The sequence below is a fragment of the Crinia signifera genome, chromosome 19 (genome assembly GCF_055691185.1).
Source record: "Crinia signifera chromosome 19, ASM5569118v1, whole genome shotgun sequence".
Taxonomy (NCBI): Eukaryota; Metazoa; Chordata; class Amphibia; order Anura; family Myobatrachidae; genus Crinia; species Crinia signifera.
Genome location: NC_139226.1, coordinates 90,101,302 through 90,119,907, shown reverse-complemented (window position 1 = coordinate 90,119,907; position 18,606 = coordinate 90,101,302). Strand labels below are relative to the sequence as shown.

Genomic DNA, 18,606 nt, shown 5'->3' with positions numbered 1-18,606 from the left:
GTACTTCTATTTCTGTTAACAATTATCCTGTTATTTAGAGTATCTAGCATTGCTCTTTAGTACAGCCAGTGCTCAATGTTATAGCTACATTCCCTACCTAGGGAGGTGTTTCAGAGGCCACACTTAAAGGGGCAGTACGGATGTTGTAATGGTTAGCATTACTGCCTCACAGTGCTGAGGTCATGGGTGACATTCTATGGGCTGAGAGAAATGCGCATATATTTTTCGCACTCCACATCTCCGCTATTCGCACTTTCTGAAATCGCATTTTTTAGTCATAATTTGCATATTTAATGGGATGCGCATTAGAGGATAAAAAGTGCGATGTAGTGCGATTTGCGGCGAATTGATGCGAAATTATGTCACTAAAAAGTGTGATTCCTTCCGCCGGTCATGTGCGCATTTTAGGCCAACCGGAGTGCGATTTACAAGACTGTCTCCACATGACAAATAACCCCCTAACCTATTGGGCCACCTAGGTCCCCTCCATTCTGCATCACACCCCCTATATAAAGGGGCATTGGCGCCATTTCACTCTTTGATAGGAAGTAAGGAGCATGGAGAGGAGCAGTGGCAGTGTGAGAAGAGGAAGAGGTGTTGGTTGCAGAGTGAGGAGTGGCAGAGGGAGCAGTGGCAGTGTGACCAGAGGAAGAGGGGCCAGTGGCAGAGGGAGCAGTGGCAGCAGCCAGGCAAGAGGAGCCAGTGGGAGAGGCAGCAGAGGACTGGTGAGGTCGACCTCCATTACAGGGAGTGGCAGCAGTGTGGCAGCCACCATGGCCACTGCAAGGGCAGCCCCAGACCAGGCCCTGGCGGACCAGGCCCAGCAGGAGGAGGTGGAGGATCCGCTGGCATCCCCATCCTGTAGCCACAGCAGCTGAGGGGTATGGGCAAGGTCCTGGCTACAGGATGGGGCCACATGTCCGAGATGGAGGTGAGGAGGAGGAGGAGGAAGACACTGGCATGGAGGATTTTGACATGCATGTGGAAGATATAGAGGATGAGGAGGAGGGTGAAGCTGGCCGCACCAAAAGTGGGAGAAAGGTCCGATTCAGCTATGAGGAGAATGTGGCGCTTGTCCGGGCCATCATACCCCTGTATGACTGCTTACTGGGGAAAAACCAGCACAAGACCACCTCACATCGTAAACGTGATATGTGGAAGGACATCACCCAAGCGGTCAACGCTAAGCAAAAACGTTAAAAAGCGGTTTAACGACATCAAGCGGCAGCTGAAAAAGAAAATGGCCATGGAGATGGAGGAGGCCACCAAGACTGGCGGAGGAAGCCCCACCACAATAACGTACACATCATATGAGGTGAAGCTCCAAAGAATTATCCCCCCTGAGGTCCTGCCTGGGATGCACATTGCGGATACCGATAGGCCGGCAAGCCCACCCCGAGCTGGTAAGTGTCACCACATGCAATATGAAACATACATGCCAATGTATTTAAACTGCAATGTTATTTGGTATTGTTATACTAATTAATGTGGTGCTGTGGAACTACATAGCCCAGCAAGGTCTGTCAATGGCATCAGTTTACACCTACTTTAAAAATGATCAAAATGCTGGGCCTTGTAGTTCCACAACTGCACATCAACACCAATCCTCCATTGTGAGAGAAGGTTCTAAAATAATAGTGCTTTCCAGAAATCCAAAAGGACCAACTACCAAAATAAACGTCTGGTTTGGGAATAATCCCTTCAATGAGAATTTTTTCAGTTGCGAACACCTGATGAAGTCCCTTGCAGGGACGAAACGCGTTGGAAACATTGTGTTTTGCTACTCTGAGAACTGTGAATTGCATCATTGAATTTTTATGATCTGAAACAACCACAACTGCTGTGTGGCAAAAGAGACATTTTAATAAATATTGATAAACTTTGGACTTTACGTTTTACTTTGAAATCTGTTAAAAGGCTGTATAGGCCCAGTTACTAAGGGTCTCAACAAGGGCGCCAACTTACTATTGTTGTCCATATTATATATATATATATATATATAGATACAGAAGTACCAACACACTCGCCATTCCTAGGAATGGGGTGCAAACAGCACCCACATCCCAGGGTGGGGTGCAGTGGCCTGTGACCACACACTCTAGTAAATACAAACACAGGGGGCCCAGCACTCACTACAAAAAACTAACTCACGTTAACATTCAAATAATCAATCAATAAATAATGGGGTTTTAGTTCATGAATTGATCAATGCATTTAAGCTTGCAGCCCATCGCCAAGGGACCCCATTTCACTGCAAGTCCATATATATATATATATATATATATATATATATATATATATATATACACACACACACATATATATATATATTTCAATTCACAATTCGTATCAAGAAAGATTGCACACATGGTGTAAATGTAAATATGTCATATCCCACCATGTTGTGTGGAGCTGCGGCATGAGAGTGGCTGACTGCTGCAGTACAGGAGTGGCACTGCTTATTGGTATTGGTATTGACCAATTGCCTTTTTATTTCTGAGTCCCCACTGTTCATTCCTGAGTATTTTTGCAATAACTGTAATCCTTGCAATTACTGTTGTCATTGGCAATATCATGGGGGAAGAAAAGAGTATGCCACCCATCACTGTAATCACTGTGGGGAGCAGGACAGTTTAGACTGAGTCACACTCTGCTGTCTGTCATGGTCACAATCAGCGATGGATAAAGTGTCACTTTCTGGCTGTTGTGGATGACATTTATATCAAAAGAGAAGGAACAGAAAGAATAGCCAACAGCTGGAAGTATAGCACAAAGCAACCATTATTTACAACCTTGAAACCAAATAGCAGGTGCACCATACAGTCATTACAATTGTAATACATTTCATAATTATATAGAATATACTGTAGAAGGTTTTTGGCATATAATTGTCCAATATTATGAGCCTCCCCACCAAATGTCAAGGTAACCTCAATGGCTGTACCCTAACATTATAGACTTTCACTTACAGGGTGCAGGAAACCCCCAAACACTCCATTCTAGCCATGGAGGTGAACCTCTTTGATGTTAGTGACCTACCAAATGGGGCTACAGTAAAGTACCTTGATGTTTGTTAGGGTCATGACTCATAATATTGCTAAATTTTATGCCAAAACCCTTGTAATGATGTACAAATATCACATTTATTATAATTGTAATATCTGTATGGTGCACCTGCAATCTTGTTTCTGTGTTGTAGTGCCTACTATCAGATAGGTAGCAGAACCAATCATAAAAAGAGTAGCTAGGGTGTGAAACCCAGACCCCCCTCTCAATTATTTAGAATATTGTCTCCCTAGACGGCCCCTTTCTTAGCAATACAATCCAACATATCAGCTTTACTTTCTGTACCCTCCCATTAATCATGGTTGATTATTTCCAGATTTTAAACCTTATTATTTTCAGCATATATTGGTTTAACTAAACTTTTTGGGGCATTCCTATTGGAGCCAATAATTATAACTTTTTATTGCCACTATTCCAGGCAATGAGAAAAATAAGATTCCCCAAAAGTAGGGATGCCAATCCTGGGGCATTTTTTTCATTCCTTTGATTCAGGTTTGAAAATGCTCAATCCCTGGATTGAGTTCACCAATGTAAAGATAGTAGTTATGACAAGCAGACAGAAGGGAGCGGTTTAGAGGGACGGCATTGTACAACTGGTGTGCTGCACATCATGACCCCTGTGATCCCAATCAGATACCGGGATCACGCTAATTCTGATCCCGGGATTGTCCCCAACCAAAATGTATTTAAATGAATCACACATGTAAGAGGAGTGCATTGTGGTGCTGTTGCCTGTTTCTATGCCTGTTACTATGCCTATTTGGTTCACACCCTCTCACCTTTATGCCCTAGTTGTTGCAGATGGTCCTAGAATCGCACATGAAGGAGGAGGTCTAGGAAGGACAAAATGATGACAGTACCTCTACCTGATATAAACTTCTAATAGTGGTTTTAGGCATAAGGGAAGATCATGGCCGGCACGTTTCACCTCAAAGCCCAAGTTAAATTGATTTCGTACTCATGCACCAGGTGTAAGGGTCTAGTTCAAGGTTTATTGTTTTGATTTTTGTATCTAGGGCCTAAGGTTGCTCTCTGTGATTATCTGTTAATAAATGAATTAGGTTCTCATACCACTTGGCCATGAAGATCTCTACTCTATGTAGACATAGTACACAACACCCCCACATGACCTGATGACTGGACATGCTCATACTGTGATGCAATTCTATCACACTTTGCACAGACATAGGACACTATATCCAACATAACCTGACCAATGGTCATGACCATAATAAAAGTATATTACACTCTATATTTACATACTGTAGGTCACGTCACCACCAACATGACCTCCTATGACTTGAAACTGATAATTCTTTTCTAATTTCATATTTACAGATATACCCATTAAACCACCAGACATGGGAATTTTCATGAAAATACTGTAGCATGAAACTCAGACTTCCCAGAATGTGGCCATGTAGTACTCATATGCTGGAACGCTTGACTGTGAAAATAATTACACTAGATCTCTTAGGTTTATGGCAGTAAACATCCTGGTCTGATCATATGGCATTGTAGTTGCTAAAGGCAATCTCCAAATACTGCAAATGCTGCTGCTTCTATATTTGCAGGAGGTAGAGAAGATTTGCATGAAGTAGGTGCAGGGCCGGCGCCACCACTAGGCAAACCTAGGCATTTGCCTAGGGCGCCGGCCACTGGAGGGCGGAAAATGCCGCCCGGGTACCTGTCCTACCGGCGCTGTCTATTTCAATCTGGCGGCGGAGGCAGCGGGGGTCCCTGCAGTCTATTAAAAATCACGAGCGCTATCCGCCGGGCTATGCGGAAGCGCTTCTAGTGTGAAAACTCTGGCAGCACGGCGCACGCTGATCTCAGCCAATCAGCGTGCTGCCAGAGTTTTCACACTAGAAGCGCTTCCGCATAGCCCGGCGGATAGCGCTCGTGATTTTTAATAGACTGCAGGGACCCCCGCTGCCTCCGCCGCCAGATTGAAATAGACAGCGCCGGTAGGACAGGTACCACCCCCCACCTCACACACACCACCCCCCCCCCCCCCCCCCGCACCGGGGCGCCCCCAGCACGACTCGCCTGGGGCGCTCCGGTGCCTTGCACCGGCCCTGAGTAGGTGCTGTAACTCAATGCAACCAAAACATTCTGTTTATTTTTGAATTAAAGAAAATATATAATGTGTCTTTCCATGCTTAATAAGATGCTGTGTAGAAGGTTCATCATAAAAATAAGAAAAACATCTGAATAATGCTGGCACAATGTACAAACTATGAAGTGTTGTGACATTATCACCTGAGTAAGTCAATTATTTAATCATAAGATATCTGCACATATTGATACCTTTATCATCATCTGTGTATGAGAACATTGTAATGAGAGTAAATGACTATAGCTACCTACTCCATATAAAGAGGAAAGACTGACAAATTACTATACATGCACAGATCAGAGACTCATCACATCCCATTATACAAAAGACAGGAGAATGGAGGCCAGACCCAGAGGTCACGCTGCTCAGGCCGCACAGGCTGTCTGCCTCCATCCTGTCCCCGGATCAGCCCGCCCAGCCGTCCTGTCCCCAGACCAGCCCGCCCAGCAGCGGACCTGCCGGCACACCGGTCCACCAGCGGACCAGCCCGGGCTGTCCCCGGATCAGCCCGCCCAGCCGTCCTGTTCCCGGACCAGCCCGCCCGCCCAGCAGCGGACCTGCCGGCACACCGGGCCACCAGCGGACCAGCCCGGGCTCCATCACCCCATCTCGCCCACCCACCCGGCCGCACCACGCATCTGTAAGTAAATATGCGGGGCGGCCGAGGTGGGTTTTTAACAGTAGGGAAGCCAATCCCGGGATCCCGGGATTGGGCATTTTTCAATCCCGAATTCCGGGATTGAAAAAATGCCCCAGGATTGGCTTCCCTAACCAGCAGCTTCCCCCGGCGCTGTGCAGGAGGTCAGCGCCGGGGAGATCAGCGGCAGAAGGGCTCCCTCTTCCCTTCGCGTCCCTCCCCCTTCCAAGTGACAGCAGCAGCTTCTGCTGCTCCCTCACTCCTCCCTTCGGGTCTCTCTCCTCCTGCCCCGTGATGCTGCTCCCTCCCTCCTGCCTTCGGGTCTCTTTCCTCCCCCCCACTCCACCCCATGACTGTAGCAGTGCTAGCAATATAGCAATCATATCGCCCCGTGTGTACACACCTTAAGGTATATGTGCGTCATATGCAATTATTTGCTGCTTTATTGATGGACACAAACACAAGCTGTGATATAGGATTACCTTCCAGTAGTAATGAGATGTACAGTTGGAGCCCCTGTCAACTTTGTTCCTTAGGTTGTGGCTCATCATGGCTAGCCATGGCTATCCTATTGTTCTCAGCAGCAATACAATACATAGAACAATACAGTAGGGTATTAGCATAGTAATCCTATTACTCACTTAATCCTATTAAAGGGCTAGATGAGGAGGGCTCCATCTGTATACAGAGCAGACCCTAACCAGTTTGATGCCCCAGCCAAGATTTTGGCTGGTGCTCCATAGCACCCCCACTAGATCCACCTCTGTTCCTGCTCCCCTCTCCCAGCACCATCACTTCATACCCATAGCAGTCCTTACTGGTGCCCTGTGCCAGCAAAGCAATTTAAAATGAACAATTTGCCACAAAATAAGGTGTGATCTTTGCTTTGAAAAGGGTATGTCCACACAATAGTACCCTCAATTCAAATTATTCCACACAGTAGTACAATGGTATCCCCTATTGACATTATGTCACACTATAATGTCCCGTTTTGATGTAACGTCACTCAATAGTGACACTATTCACACTACATCACACAGTAGTGTCCATTTAACGTGCACATGTTACTCCTCGCAGTTCCCCTTATTCACACCATATTGCTGCTTATTCACATTACACCACCTATTTTTGCCAATCACCCTAAATGTTTTCAGAAGTTAGTGCTTTGACATTGATTACAAGTAGATTTTTGGGCAGCTGAACGGCAGAAAACAGTGCCCTTATGCAATTGTGGTAAGGGAATAGAAATTCGCACTCGTGCAAACAATGGCCCTCATTCAGATTGACACGCTCGCATGCAAATTCGCAATTATCTACATAATGAAACCATTGCGCATGCGCAACATACACAATGCGCATGTGCAAGGAGCCACCAACCTATTCGCAAGCAAACTACCGAGCAGCTTTAGCCTTGCGAACGATTGTATGGAAAGTAGGCGTGATGTGGGCATTTGTATGGGCGTGTTCAGATTAATGAGCAAAACTTAGTGTATACCTGGGCGTACACATGGGCGTTGACAACAAGTGCTGGGGTTTGGCTACACATGTGTGCAAGAGCGCTTGTACGCCTCAACCTCAGAAACATTAGAAAGAAAAAAGCAGGTTTTAAGTTTCGCAGGCCATCCTTTTCCCTGAGCTGAGATCTAGGTCTTTTCAGCAGTAACCTTGCAGCCATAACATTGAGTAGACAACATTACAGTGAGCGCAGCCCTCCTTCCTCTCTACTCCATCCTTTTCCCTACTCAACATTCGCAACCCCACTCAACACGCACTAAATGGCTAAATCAATCTCATCTGCACACCATCTACACCCATACCGGTCACAGTGGGGTGACCTAGAGTTTGGGGATCCATGCAGGGTTCATGGGAAGGGAATGGGGTCCCCTGCAGGGTGCCGTCACTCAGCGGTGACTGTGTGGATGGATCAGTACCTTAAAGTCACAGGTCGGGGAGGTCTGCAGCAAGAGGCACAGGGTGGTGGTGCTGGGGGCTGGTGTCCCATCCCCACCGCAGTGCACCTTTGTCCTGTGTGCTCCGCTGGACTTGGACTCAGGAGCTATCCCAGCTGGAAGAAGACAAGACCTGCGCCGTAGAGCAGTGGGTGCTTCAAGAAAAATGCAGGGCATCCACATGTGAACACAGGTCTGCCAAAAAGCCTGCACTGGGCGGCCAGGTGACCTCACAGGACATCAGCTGACTGCCCTGTCTGCGTTTGCAAACAGGTGGCACAATCATTTCATGGTCAGCGACCATGGAATGATTTCTCAGCCGTACAAACACACATGAGAATGGATGTGTGAGCTTACACATCCATTTGCATGCAAATGCAGCCATACTTTTTGAGAAGGGGACGGCTGTTTACAGTGCCAGCGGGTGGCGTTTAACCACTAGCTTCACTGCTTAGTGAGTCAATGTAAATCACCCTCCATAATGTCCACAAAACTAAACAAGATGTTTAGCAACCTACAATTTTCCTTTGAAACCTTGCAGTTTTCAGTCTTTAAATATTGGAACACAAACACAGGGGTACATTTACTACTATATATTCTATATATATATATATATATATATATATATATATATATATATATATATATATATATATATATATATATATATATATTGCATTTATTTTTCTCCTCATCTGTCCCTGCAGGTCACATTAAAGGAGAAACTTTGATTGACATCAGTGTTGGATCCTTTGTTCATCATCTTTTTGATGTCAGTAATTTTTTTAAAGATATCATTATACTAAAATTAAGAGAATCATGTATTTTGGAACTCAACAAATGGGTGAACACCCGCACTGGGGCGTTTGATTGGACTCATGCATCTAAGATGGTTACAGAGCTGCAAGGTATCAGGTAAAATATGATTGTCATCAGAAAAACAGAGAGTGGAATAGACTCTGGTGCATGGGAACTCTTTACATTAAGATGTAACTTTATTGGTTATATTTAATAATATTAAGATATGTACAGATAGGGAAGATAGAAACCGTTTTTTCAGTAAAGAATTTGTGAATTATCAATGACAGTGCAAAATATTGATACTGTATTACTATTAATATTGATAAAATGTAACAGTCATGAATGGGGTGGACACAATGTATGTGTGCCACTATAATTCTTGGCTGCATTGATCGATTCTGGCTTGAGAGCAAATATTAATAGAACAGTAAGTCAGAGACACAAAATAAGGAATTTGGTACTCACCGATAATTCCCTTTCTCCAAGGCAGCAGGGGACACTGCAGAGTCATGACGTATGGGATAGAGTTGGTGCTGTGGAGTCGGCACTTTAAGATGCTTTTGAAGTGGCTGGCTCCTCCCCCCTCTATCCCCACCAAGCCCCAGTCTTAGTAAAACTGTGACCGAGAGAGGAAGAGAAACAAGTCAAGAAGAACTAGAAGGAGGAGGATATACAACATACAACATGTAATATTTAATCAGCTGAACGATCTGAGTTAGTAAGTAAGGTATAGATAACAGAATCATCCAACATAATAACAACATGAATGATATACTCATAGTAACTGAGTCCCCCTGAGAAAGGACCAACCTGTAGGAACATGTAGTAACCTATATAACCTGGTCAGAACACAGCGCTGGGAGGGCGTGCAGTGTCCCCTGCTGCCTTGGAGAAAGGGAATTATCGGTGAGTACCAAATTCCTTATTTCTCCCTCGGCCAGCAGGGGACACTGCAGAGTCATGACGTATGGGAAGAATACCAAAGCACTACTCCCGGGTGGGAGAGCGCTGAGATTCCCCCAGAACAGCCCTGCCAAAGGATGTTTCAGCTTTGGCAAAGGCGTCGAATTTATAGAACCGGGCAAAGGTGTTCGCACTTGCCCAAGTCGCAGCTCTGCACACCTGAGAGAGGGAAACCCCTCTTGCCAGGGCCCATGATGTGCTAACCGATCTAGTTCCTGTTTGCATGTCTGTAGGCCTCCTTAATGGTGATGCACATCCAACGAGCCAACGTTCTTTTGGACGCAGGCCATCCCCTGCGTTCATGACAATAGAGAATAAAAAGACTATCAGTCTTCCGCAATGCTGACGTTTTCTCCAAGTATATACGCAATGCCCTTACAGCATCTAGGGAAGCAGAGTCTTCAGTGAAAGCTGGAATGATAATCGGCTGGTTAAGGTGAAAAGAAGAAACCACCTTAGGGAGAAAAGAACTATTAGTCCTTAATTCTGCCCTGTCAGTAAAGAACTGTAGGAAAGGAGCCCGACATGATAAGGCCCCTAGTTCCGAAACACGACGCGCTGAAGCTAATGCAACTAGCATAACGGTCTTCCAGGTGACATATTTTAGATGTACCGAGTCTAACGGTTCAAAAAGGTCTGATTGCAAGTATCGCAAAACCACTGATAAGTCCCAGGGCTCAGTGGGTGATCTGAAGGGAGGTTGAAGCCTCAACACCCCCTTTAGGAACGTTTGTATCTCTGGAAAGACCGCTACCCTGCGGTGAAAGAAAACAGATAGCGCCGCTAGTTGCACTTTCAGAGAGGCTAAACGAAGACCTTTGTCCAGTCCTTCCTGGAGAAATTCTAGTAACCTGGGTAGGCTAAACACCGCCTTAGGATATCCAAGCCTTTCGCACCAGGAAATGTATGACTTCCAAATCCTGTGGTAATGTGCCGAAGTCACACTCTTCCTAGCATGGAGCATTGTTGGAATAACCCTGGATGGGATACCTCTGCGTTTCAGCAATTCGGCCTCAACAACCATGCCGTTAAATGCAGAAGCCGTAAGTTTTGGAAGGTGAATGGTCCTTGGAGAAGTAAGTCTTCTCTTTGAGGCAGGAACCACGGGTTGTCTATTGACATTAGTCTTAGATCCGAGTACCATGCCCTCCTCGGCCAGTTCGGGGCAATTAAGATGGCTGTTGTTGTTTCCCTTTTCAGTTTCTTCAGAACTCTTGGAAATAACGGGAAGGGTGGAAAAATGTATACCAGTTGGTAGTGCCATGGTATTGATAAGGCGTCGACTGCCACCGCTCCTGGATCCAGGGACCTGGCACAGTAGAGAGGGACCCGATGATTCAATCTGGAGGCCATCAGGTCTATGTCGGGGGTCCCCCACCGAAGCGTCAGTTGATGGAAGACCTCCGGGTGAAGGGACCACTCCCCTGGGAGGAACGTCTGGCGGCTTAGATAGTCCGCCTGCCAATTCTCTACTCCCGGAATAAATATTGCTGAAAAGGCCCTGGAGTGGGCTTCTGCCCATTCTAATATGGGACGAACCTCTCGCATGGCAGCCCTGCTCTTGGGGCCCCCTTGTCGGTTTATATATGCGACTGCGGTCACGTTGTCTGATTGTATCCTGATCTGTAGACCTTGAAGCAGGCTGTGAGCCTGTAGTAGAGTTAGTCTGATTGCTCGTAGTTCTAAGATATTGATCGGAAGCTTTGCCTCCTGCAGCGACCAGCGTCCTTGGAACCTGTGGCCTAGGGCGACTGCTCCCCAGCCCTTGAGACTGGCGTCTGTTGTGACCACTGTCCATGTGCAAGGGCTGAAACTGCGTCCTTGAAGCAGGTTTGGGGTGTGAAGCCACCAGAGCAGGGAAGAGCGGGCCTTCTGAAACAAGATGATGCGCTTGTGAATTTGAAGGTGTGAGCCCGACCATTGTGATAGTAGATTCTCTTGGAAAGTTCGAGAATGGAAGCGACCGTAAGGGACCGCCTCGAACGCAGCTACCATCAAACCCAAGAGTTGAGTGCACAGATGTGCTGAGAGTCTTTTCTGATGCAGTACCTGTCTGACCTTTGCTTGTAGGGCTATGATCTTGTCTGGTGGAAGAAAAATCCTTTCCTCTACTGTGTCCAATATGAGGCCCAGAAATTGCAGGCGTTGTGATGGGTTGAGTTGTGATTTTTTGAAGTTCACAACCCACCCATTTTTCACTAAAAACTTGTAAGTCGTCATGGCATCTGCCATCAGCTTTTCCCGAGTTGGAGCTTTGAGGAGGAGGTCGTCTAAGTAGGGGATAATAGTTATCCCCTGCAGACGAAGAGCCTTGGTCATACATGCCATTATTTTTGTAAAAACCCGAGGAGCGGAAGAAAGTCCGAAGGGTAGTCCTCGGAACTGGAAATGGCGATCCTGTAGTGCGAATCTCAAGAATCGCTGATGAGGTTCCCAGATTGGGACGTGCAGGTACGCATCCTTTATATCTAGAGAGAGGAGAAATTCTCCCTTCTCTAGGGATGCAATAACTGACCGAATTGATTCCATCTTGAATCTGTGGTAAATAACAAATTCGTTCAGGGGTTTCAGATTTAAAATGGGTCGGACAGATCCGTCTGGCTTTGGGACCACGAAAATGCTTGAATAGTATCCCGTGCACTGCTGATGGGCAGGCACCGGGATAACTACTCCCGCCTCGAGCAGGGTTTGTATGGCCCCAACTAGGCTCAAACCTGCCTCTACCGATGGAGGTAGGCCTATTGGGAAGAACCTGTTTGGAGGTTGTGTGGCAAATTCCAGTTTGTACCCCTGAGAGATAATCTGGAGAACCCACGCGTCGGTGCAATGAGACCTCCATTCCTCCGCGAACAGTAACAATCTGGCGCCCACCTTGGGATCCCCCAAGTGAGCCGGTATCTAATTCCTCAGAGTCTGGAAAAGTTATTGGCTGTTTCTGAACCCTGCCAAAAATAGATACCTGAGGCGGTATAGGCGAGTCAGCAATATTGAGAGTAGATCTGATCTCTCTTATGAGACCCTCAATGCCCTGAGCATCTTGATCATCTATATCATCAGTAGGTACATACTGGTAAGGTTCGTCTATGTAGTCAGGGTCCGGTTGGTTATCATCATCTGTGACAAAAACCACTGAAGTAGCCTTCCTTTTCCCAGTTCCTGGAGAGGATGGCCTAACCTGTACTGAGGCAGTCACCGACTGCTGCAGGGAATCCACTGTGGAGGAGATTTGAGTCAATTGGGACTGAAAAACCTCCCTGTCCCTTTTTGATGCCGCTAGCTCGGCTGTGAGGTTAGCCAGAATAGCCTGCAAAGCCTCTGGGGACTGTAAGGGGGACTGAGGTAAAGGTGACTGGCTTACACTGTTTCCCTGCTTAGAGGCATAGCATGACTCACAGAGGGATACTCCCTTAACATGCTGAGTGTATTGACCTTTACAAGTCTTACAGGTGTAAACCTTCTGGGCTGCTTTAGAAGAAGTGGTTCTGTCAGCCATGACAAACAGTGTATAACAAGTAACACACACTCACACAGAAATAGCAAATACAGGACAGCTGAAGGATAGCTGAGGCTTGTGCTTCGATAGGAAGAGAGGAGCCACAACCCTCCCAATAAAAGGCTGCCAATATATATATAATGGCGCCCCAAATTCACCCCCTAAGACTCACAGTGTCCCTGTGATCGTCAGGGAGAGCGCTGACAGTCGCAGATGCTGGAAAGCCAGGTGCTGCCGGTCACAATGCACAGCGTGCAGGAGACTTGCTGCTGGTAACAATGGCGCCGCCGGAGAGAAGGAGAGTAAACTCCTCCTCCCTTCTGGTGTGTCCTTCCCGCGCTGAATCAATGGCGCCAATCTTAAAAGCAGCAGTAACGGAGACCGCCGCGAGCACTGGACGCTGCGGCTGTCTCCTTCTCCGTCGCGGCTGACGCGCTCACTACAGCCGGCCCCCTGCTAATGGCGCTCAGCGCCGCTTACCCGTAGGCAGCTCCTGGAGTGCGGGGGAGAAGCCTTGGACCCGTCCTGCTAAGCTGCGTGCAGCCGCTACGGATCCCCAGAGCGGTGGCTCTGGTGGCCTGGGTACCGGAGGAAACACTGCGTGCAGTGTCGACCGGACCCCTCCAGGTCCCACGTAGCAGGCAGATGCCTGTCCTCAGTAAAAATTAAAAGTTTAAAAGAAAAATTATAAGAAAAAAATGGAGTCTCCCTAAGGAGACTCACACGCAGTGACCGACTCCATTGGGCACTTTTACTAAGACTGGGGCTTGGTGGGGATAGAGGGGGGAGGAGCCAGCCACTTCAAAAGCATCTTAAAGTGCCGACTCCACAGCACCAACTCTATCCCATACGTCATGACTCTGCAGTGTCCCCTGCTGGCCGAGGGAGAAATACACAAATTGCTGTTCTCAGCACATAAGTGGTATTGAGTGGGTGCCGGACGGGGTCCCGACAGTCGGGGTCCTGACAGGCATTTACCCGACGTCGGGATCCCAGCTGTCAAAACACAGACAGCCGGGTTCCCGTCGGCCACCTGCTATTTTCCCTCGTGGGGGTCCATGACCGCCATAGAGGGAGAATAGAATACAGATGGGTCTTGTCCCATCTTTGCAGGGGATGGCGCTGGCGTCGCCAGCCGCCATCCCCCGCCAGCGCCATGGCGACGGTGAGAAGCGGACGCGCGCGCACGAGAGGCGCGCGCGTCCCCTTCCGACGGCGCTTCGATGCGTTCCCCCGGGTCCCCGCCGGCTTGCCGGCGGTAACCCGGGGTCCCCGCCGCCTGCCCGCACCCCCCACTAACCCCCCTAGCCCTGTCCGTCTCCCTGAGGCGGAGACGGACAGGGTTTCCGTCGCGCTAGCGACGGAGACTGAGACGCGCGTGCGCGTGAGACGCACGCGCGTCTCAGTCTCCTCGCTGGCGAGGCTGCTGGCGGGTCGCCAGCGCGTACGTTCTGGCGACCCGCCAGCAAGGATGGCAAAAGACCCATCTGTAGGTAGCAAGCTTAGCGAGCAACCGTGCCCGCAGCGTGGCGAGCGCAGCGAGTCTGCAAGGGTCTTAGTTGCGCTCACCATGCTATCTGCGTCCGGCCAGTCGGGATCCCGACGTCGGGCTAATGACTGTCGGATCCCGACTGTCGGACCCCTGTACCACACCCTATTGAGTTTGTATTGTGTCTACATATGTAACCATAAAAAAAAAAGAGAAAGAGAAGTGGAGCGCTGAATATGGAAAATATGTTAAAATATGGTAGTTAATATATAAAAAAATTATCAACTGGGTATCACAAAATATAACAATATTTATTTTACCTAATATAAAGGATTAATGACCAATACACTTAAATAAATGTATTAATTATAAACAATATAAAAAAATTCAATGATAAAAATTCAAAGATAAAAATTGGACCGGGCAATATACTTATGGTGAACTCCCGCTTGTATGTAGTTCTGAGTGGACTTGTCCTCCTTAGTTCTTTACTGGGGATTGAAGAAGTGTGTATCCATAGACCATGCTGGGATAATTCGCCGCTGTATATTGCCCGGTCCAATTTTTATCTTTGAATTTTTATCATTGAATTGAATTTTATTCCTTTTTTTTTATATTGTTTATAATTAATACATTTATTTAAGTGTATTGGTCATTAATCCTTTATATTAGGTAAAATAAATATTGTTATATTTTGTGATACCCAGTTGATCATTTTTTTAGATATTAAATACCATATTTTCACATATTTTCCATATTCAGCGCTCCACTTCTCTTTCTCTTTTTTTGTCTTTACAATTTTAAGGAATTGACTATTCCTTGGTGTGAGCAGCTCGAATCACACACTTCCCATCCTTGGCGCCTGCTTTTTACCTGTTGGTAAATACCCCCCTTTTTTTTCTTTATATGTAACCATACCCAGAAATCCCAAAAGAGGGAAAAATAGCACTCACCAGTCTTCTCATGAAAATATAAGTCCAGAGTTTATTCCAATCGAAACGATAGCCTGCCGATGTTTCGGTCCAGGTGTGGACCTTTCTTCAACATTAATTTTTATTAGTTTTTCAAAATAATGGACAGAATTGTAGGATACAGAGAGGCAAAAAAAAAAGAACAACAAAAATAATATTAGGGAAAGGGAGGGGAGAGCACACAGTGAATTAAGTTTTCATTCACAAAGCAATATTTCCATCTTTAACTGTATCAAAAAAGTTCTGTAATTGGCATTTATAGACTAACCCGTAGAGAAAGGTCAAAAGGTCAAACGGTCAAGTGCCCGTTCCATGATAGTCAGATTTAAGTGTAGACAAGGAACTAGAATCCTGACTCTACTCTATTCTACGGGGGCCCGCCCGTTCTAGAGGCCTGGTATTCAGTCCAGCCGAACCACTTTATTAACGGGTTGGAGGCCGAGGAAGAGTAATGTACTCCTGCGGTCTCGTATTCACAGTGATGTTGAACCGCTTGTTCTATTTGGGGGATAGTAGGGATTCGAGTGGAGCGCCAACACTGGCCAATCAGGGTTTTAGTTGTGATCAGAATATGGCCCATGATGTACCTATCGTTATTGGGGAGGCCTCCGGTGGTCAGGTGGAAAATCGCCACTTTCGGGGTCGGAGGAATGGGAGCCTTCAGCACTGTAGAGATAAGTACAAAGACCGCTTTCCAAAGCCTGGATATATAAGGACATTCCCAGAATATGTGGAAAAGGGAGCCCACACATCCACAGTTTCGCCAACATAGATTAGGGTTGGCTGGACTGAATTTATTCAGTAATACTGGAGTCATATACATGCGATGCAGAAGTTTATAGTATTGTTCGGTGTGCGAGATACATTTAGACACTTTGAAACCTATTTGAAAGATGTGATGCCACTCTTCCTCGCTAATAGGTTCATTCAAATCTTGTTCCCATTTCTGTAAGGAGGGGAATTTTGTGAAGCTCGATGGTTCTATTAATAAATTGTACCACCAGGAGATACTTCCTCTGCTACCCGCACTTGTCAATTTATTCTGGATGTATCGAGGGAGTGTGGACACAACATGTGGGTTCTGGGTTACGGTGGACAGCCAGTGTCGGAGCTGAAGGTATTTGAAGAAGTCCCCACGTGGGAGGGAGAATTGAGATTGTAGTTGTGAGAATGGTAATAGGGTTCCAGAGGTTGTAACCTCAGCGAGTGATGGTACCCCCCGCGAGGACCATGAGGTAAAGGAGAGGTTTGGTATTAGGGAAGCAATGGCCTGGAGTGATAGCTGGGTACAAGGTAATGATATGTCTGATGTTAGTTTTATCGCCTCCAGCCATGCCTTACGAGTGTGTATGGTAGAGGAAACTGGTGTCAGATGGCGAATATCCACTGAAACGGGGAGCCAGAGACAGTCTGAAAGTGGGCAGGGGGCCATTAAATTACGTTCCATGGTCACCCACACTTTGGGGTCATCCAACTCAAACCAAGCCCCAATTTGGGAGAGTATGCTAGCGACTTGGTATTTGTGCAGGTCAGGGTATGCCACCCCCCCTTCCCGTTTTGGGAGTGACAGAGTTCTTCGGGCCACCCTTGGCTTGGACCCCCGCCATATGTATTTAGTAAAGGATGATTGGAATTTATTTAACAAAGGAGTGGGGATCAGGAGGGGGATGGTTCTAAATAGGTAAAGGATCTTAGGTAATATCATCATTTTTAGAGCCGCTATTCTCCCTAGCCATGAGATATGCAACATCATCCAGTCCGTAGACATCAGCGAGATCTTGTGAAGGAGTGGGGCATAGTTAGCTTGAATCATGTCCCCGATGGTGGGGGTGATGTGAATTCCCAAATATTTAAGGCTACTTGTTTGCCAGGAGTATTGAAATTTAGTTTTTAGGGATTGGAGGAGATCAGAGGGGAAGTTTAAGGGGAGTGCTTCTGTTTTGGACCCGTTTAACTTGTAATAGGATACAGGCATATTCATCTAGGATCTCATGCAGGCCGGGAAGGGAATACTCTGGGTCAGTGAGAGAGAGCAGGACATCGTCCGCAAATAGGCAAATTTTATATGGTACACACGATATCTTTGGGCCTTTAATAGTATCTGATGATCTTATAGTCTCGGCAAGTGGTTCAATGGCTAGTGCAAAAACCAAGGGTGATAGGGGGCCAGGTGTGGACCTTTATCAAGGCGATGGCAATACAAGCAGCAGTAAACAACAAACCAACAATGGGGTAGGGGTACTGGGACAAAAACAATTTGTCCCAGTACCCCTACCCCATTATTGGTTTGCTGTTTAATGCTGCTTGTATTGCCATCGCCTTGAAAAAGGTCCGCAGGGCACTCTTAGGCCCTTATTCTGGTTGGCTCACAAAGCAGCGTTAGTTCACTGCTTTGAAAGCCTTGTGGTGCTGCCCCCCATGCGTCCGAACGCCCGCCCCACACTATTCACCAATTTTCCCCACATGGCTGCGAATGGATGTTTGGCATAAACATCCATTCGCAGCCTTGCGTGGGGTGGCCGAAATCCTTCTATGGTCGCCGACTATCTAATGATTTTTCAAGAGCTCGCCAATCTAAGTCACTCACTGGGTGCCATAGATTAGTGGTGCCCTGCTCCGTGAACAGGGTGGGCAGCTCACATCCGGTGACGTCTGCTGCCCACCCACGGAAGGCCGGTAGTCGCCATGGGTATGCCCAGAAAACACAGGGCATTCGCATGCAAACACCCCCTACCCATCTCCTGCACCCCCCCCCTAACTGCAAGCACTACGGAGACTATGCAAGTCTCCGAAGTTGCCCGCAGTGAAGACCTGCACAAGCGCATATTCGATTATGCGCATATCTTCTACATTGGTCACCATTTCGAATTCGCAACATAGCGAACCGATCAGAAGGAGGGCCTTAGTGCAAGGGGATGTCATAATGACACAATTGATTAAATAAATCGTAAATGTGTGGGACCTTCATTTAGATATGACAGAATATGTGCTTGAGGCAGATAATGTAATGAAAAGTAATATACAATATAGATAGTTAGTTACAATACAATGTAGCGTTTTTTAGAAGTATTATTAAGTTATTTCTATAGTGCACACATATTCTGCAGTGCTGTACAGA

The 18,606-nt window shown here is 46.8% G+C and overlaps 1 protein-coding gene across 1 annotated transcript in view; it reads left to right on the top strand.

The window, feature by feature from the left end:
- The window catches only part of LOC146041579 (nicotinamide N-methyltransferase-like), a 29,152-nt gene that overhangs the window by 2,630 nt on the left and 7,916 nt on the right, over window positions 1-18,606 (top strand). The window contains exons 2-3 of the mRNA XM_083161529.1: window positions 8,479-8,679; window positions 13,073-13,096. Of these exons, the coding sequence (XP_083017655.1) occupies window positions 8,479-8,679; window positions 13,073-13,096 (225 nt within the window). The remainder of the gene's footprint in view (window positions 1-8,478; window positions 8,680-13,072; window positions 13,097-18,606) is intronic.